Genomic DNA, 2,070 nt, shown 5'->3' with positions numbered 1-2,070 from the left:
TTTACATGGAGTCTGGTGGAGATATGCTGCTCTATACACGCTAAAAGTAGTGATTATTTACATGGAGTCTGGTGATGGGATGATTTTCACAAGAAAAGTCTATTTTTTTTGTAAACTTGCTCATTTCAGACAGCTGTTCCTGAACATGTTTCTGGTTGAGTTGGAACACACACACATACATACACACACACCTTATTATTTACGATGATGATGTGTTTCTCTTTCTTAAATGGCCTGTGGTCCCAATTTGTGTAATTGCCGATCATCGAGGAGACCAAAAGCCGAGCTGGCACATCCTCTTCAACCAGCCAATCAGGGGCCAGAGCGAGGCCAAGGGGGCGGGGCTTGCGCTGTGAACGCAGCGTAATTAAACAGAGGAGAGCGCAATTTAAATCCAAAAACACTTCTGGAGTGCGCGCGGTGCAGGAAACACACACAACACAGCGAGGGAGTCAAGGTGAAGTGGAGCTTAACACCGGAGCTCTGAGGCGTTCACGGTCCGATGGTTTTATCGGGAAACTTAAAGCAGGAAACAGAAGAAGTGAAGAGTTTTTATTTGTCTTCTCTCTCTCTCCGCGTCACTGATGGAATAGCTTCATTTAACCGGATTATTTCTCTTCTGTGTGCAGGAATCCTCCCCCCCTCCTTCCATTTTTATTTTTTATAGACTTAACCCCTCGTTTTTATGTCTAAAATCAACCAAACTGTCATTTTTATCGAGTAAAATTAACCTCGAAGACACCTAAACGCAACTATCCCTCTGCATGAGCGTGAATTCGGTGCGTTAAAAGCGCCGGAAACGTTCCTTTTACGCGCTGAAACCTCGGGCACGGGGACGATCTGATCCGGAGGTTCTGATCCGGAGCTCCAGCCCCGGACCCCCCCCCCGGGGCTCTGCTGACCCCCCCAGCCGGCCACGGCGCGTCTTCCCCGGGCTCCCCCGAGCTGCAGCGGCCGTTAGATGAGCGCGGCGTTCAGCCCGTCCTTCATGGTGATGCAGCGGCCACTCGGATCCACCACCGCCTTCAGCATCGACTCTCTGATCGGGGGGCCCCCGCAGCCCGGCCCGGGACACTTCGTCTACACCGGGTACCCCATGTTCATGCCGTACAGGTCTGTGGTCCTGCAGCCGCCACCGCCCCCCCCGCCGCCGCCGCCCGCGGCTCTCCCCGCCGCGCACCACGCGCAGATCTCCAGCCTGCAGAGCGGCTTCTGCTCCAGCCTCGCGCAGGGGATGGCGCTCACCTCCACCCTCATGGCCTCGCTGCCGGGGGGCTACCCCCCGTCCCAGCAGCCCCACGAGGCGGCCAGGAAGTTCGGCTCGCAGTCGCTGCACGCGGTCTTCGACAAGAGTCCGGAGCTGCGGCTGCACGAGGACGACGGGAAGGGCTTCCTGCAGGGGAAGGAGGCCGCGGCGATGCGCGCCTTCCACGACACGGAGACCACATCCACAGGTACGCGCACGGGACGGGGGACCGGGACCGGGACCGGGACTGGGGGGCTCAAACCCGGGCTCGGACTCTCAGTGTTAACTTCAGACGAAAACACACCAAAAACGGCGCATTCACAGCTGACTTTAGGAGGTTTTTAAACATCCGGGAGATAGAAGTTTGGGGAAATCTTATTTGAAATCCTGGCTGAAATATTCACATTTTCAACATGTTTTATTAAAAGGAAGAAAAAACTAAATGTAATTTAAGAGGGAATTAAGAATAAAAGCCGAGCAGAGCCGGTTTGGGCTGATTTAATTACAGATTACTTCCTTTAATTCCGTTACTTTAACGGGCTTCAACGCGTCTCTCGTTCCCAAACGGTCCGTTTCCCCAAATGTGAAAACGAAGCGTTGAGACGTGGAAACAAACACACGAAGAAGAAATAACTGGGTCGCAGGGAGGCCTCGGTGTCTCGTGTCAGATAAACCAAAATAAATCAGGAACACGTTGTTTTTCACGTAATTTTACGTCCATGACAACGTGGATTTAATCAGATATTTCTGGAAGAAGCGCGTGTTTCTGACGGGATTTGGTGATAAATCAGCAGCGCGTGATGGTTCCTGATATTAAAACAGAC

The 2,070-nt window shown here is 52.8% G+C and overlaps 1 protein-coding gene across 1 annotated transcript in view; it reads left to right on the top strand.

The window, feature by feature from the left end:
• The first annotated feature begins 419 nt into the window (after positions 1-419).
• gbx2 (gastrulation brain homeobox 2) overlaps positions 420-2,070 on the top strand; it is a 2,945-nt gene continuing 1,294 nt past the window's right edge. Inside the window, exon 1 of the mRNA XM_034865957.1 lies at positions 420-1,454. Within this exon, the coding sequence (XP_034721848.1) occupies positions 962-1,454 (493 nt within the window). The 5' untranslated portion in view covers positions 420-961. The remainder of the gene's footprint in view (positions 1,455-2,070) is intronic.

Source organism: Etheostoma cragini, unplaced genomic scaffold (genome assembly GCF_013103735.1).
Source record: "Etheostoma cragini isolate CJK2018 unplaced genomic scaffold, CSU_Ecrag_1.0 ScbMSFa_3370, whole genome shotgun sequence".
Lineage (NCBI taxonomy): Eukaryota > Metazoa > Chordata > Actinopteri > Perciformes > Percidae > Etheostoma > Etheostoma cragini.
This window is presented reverse-complemented; position numbering and strand designations above follow the sequence as displayed.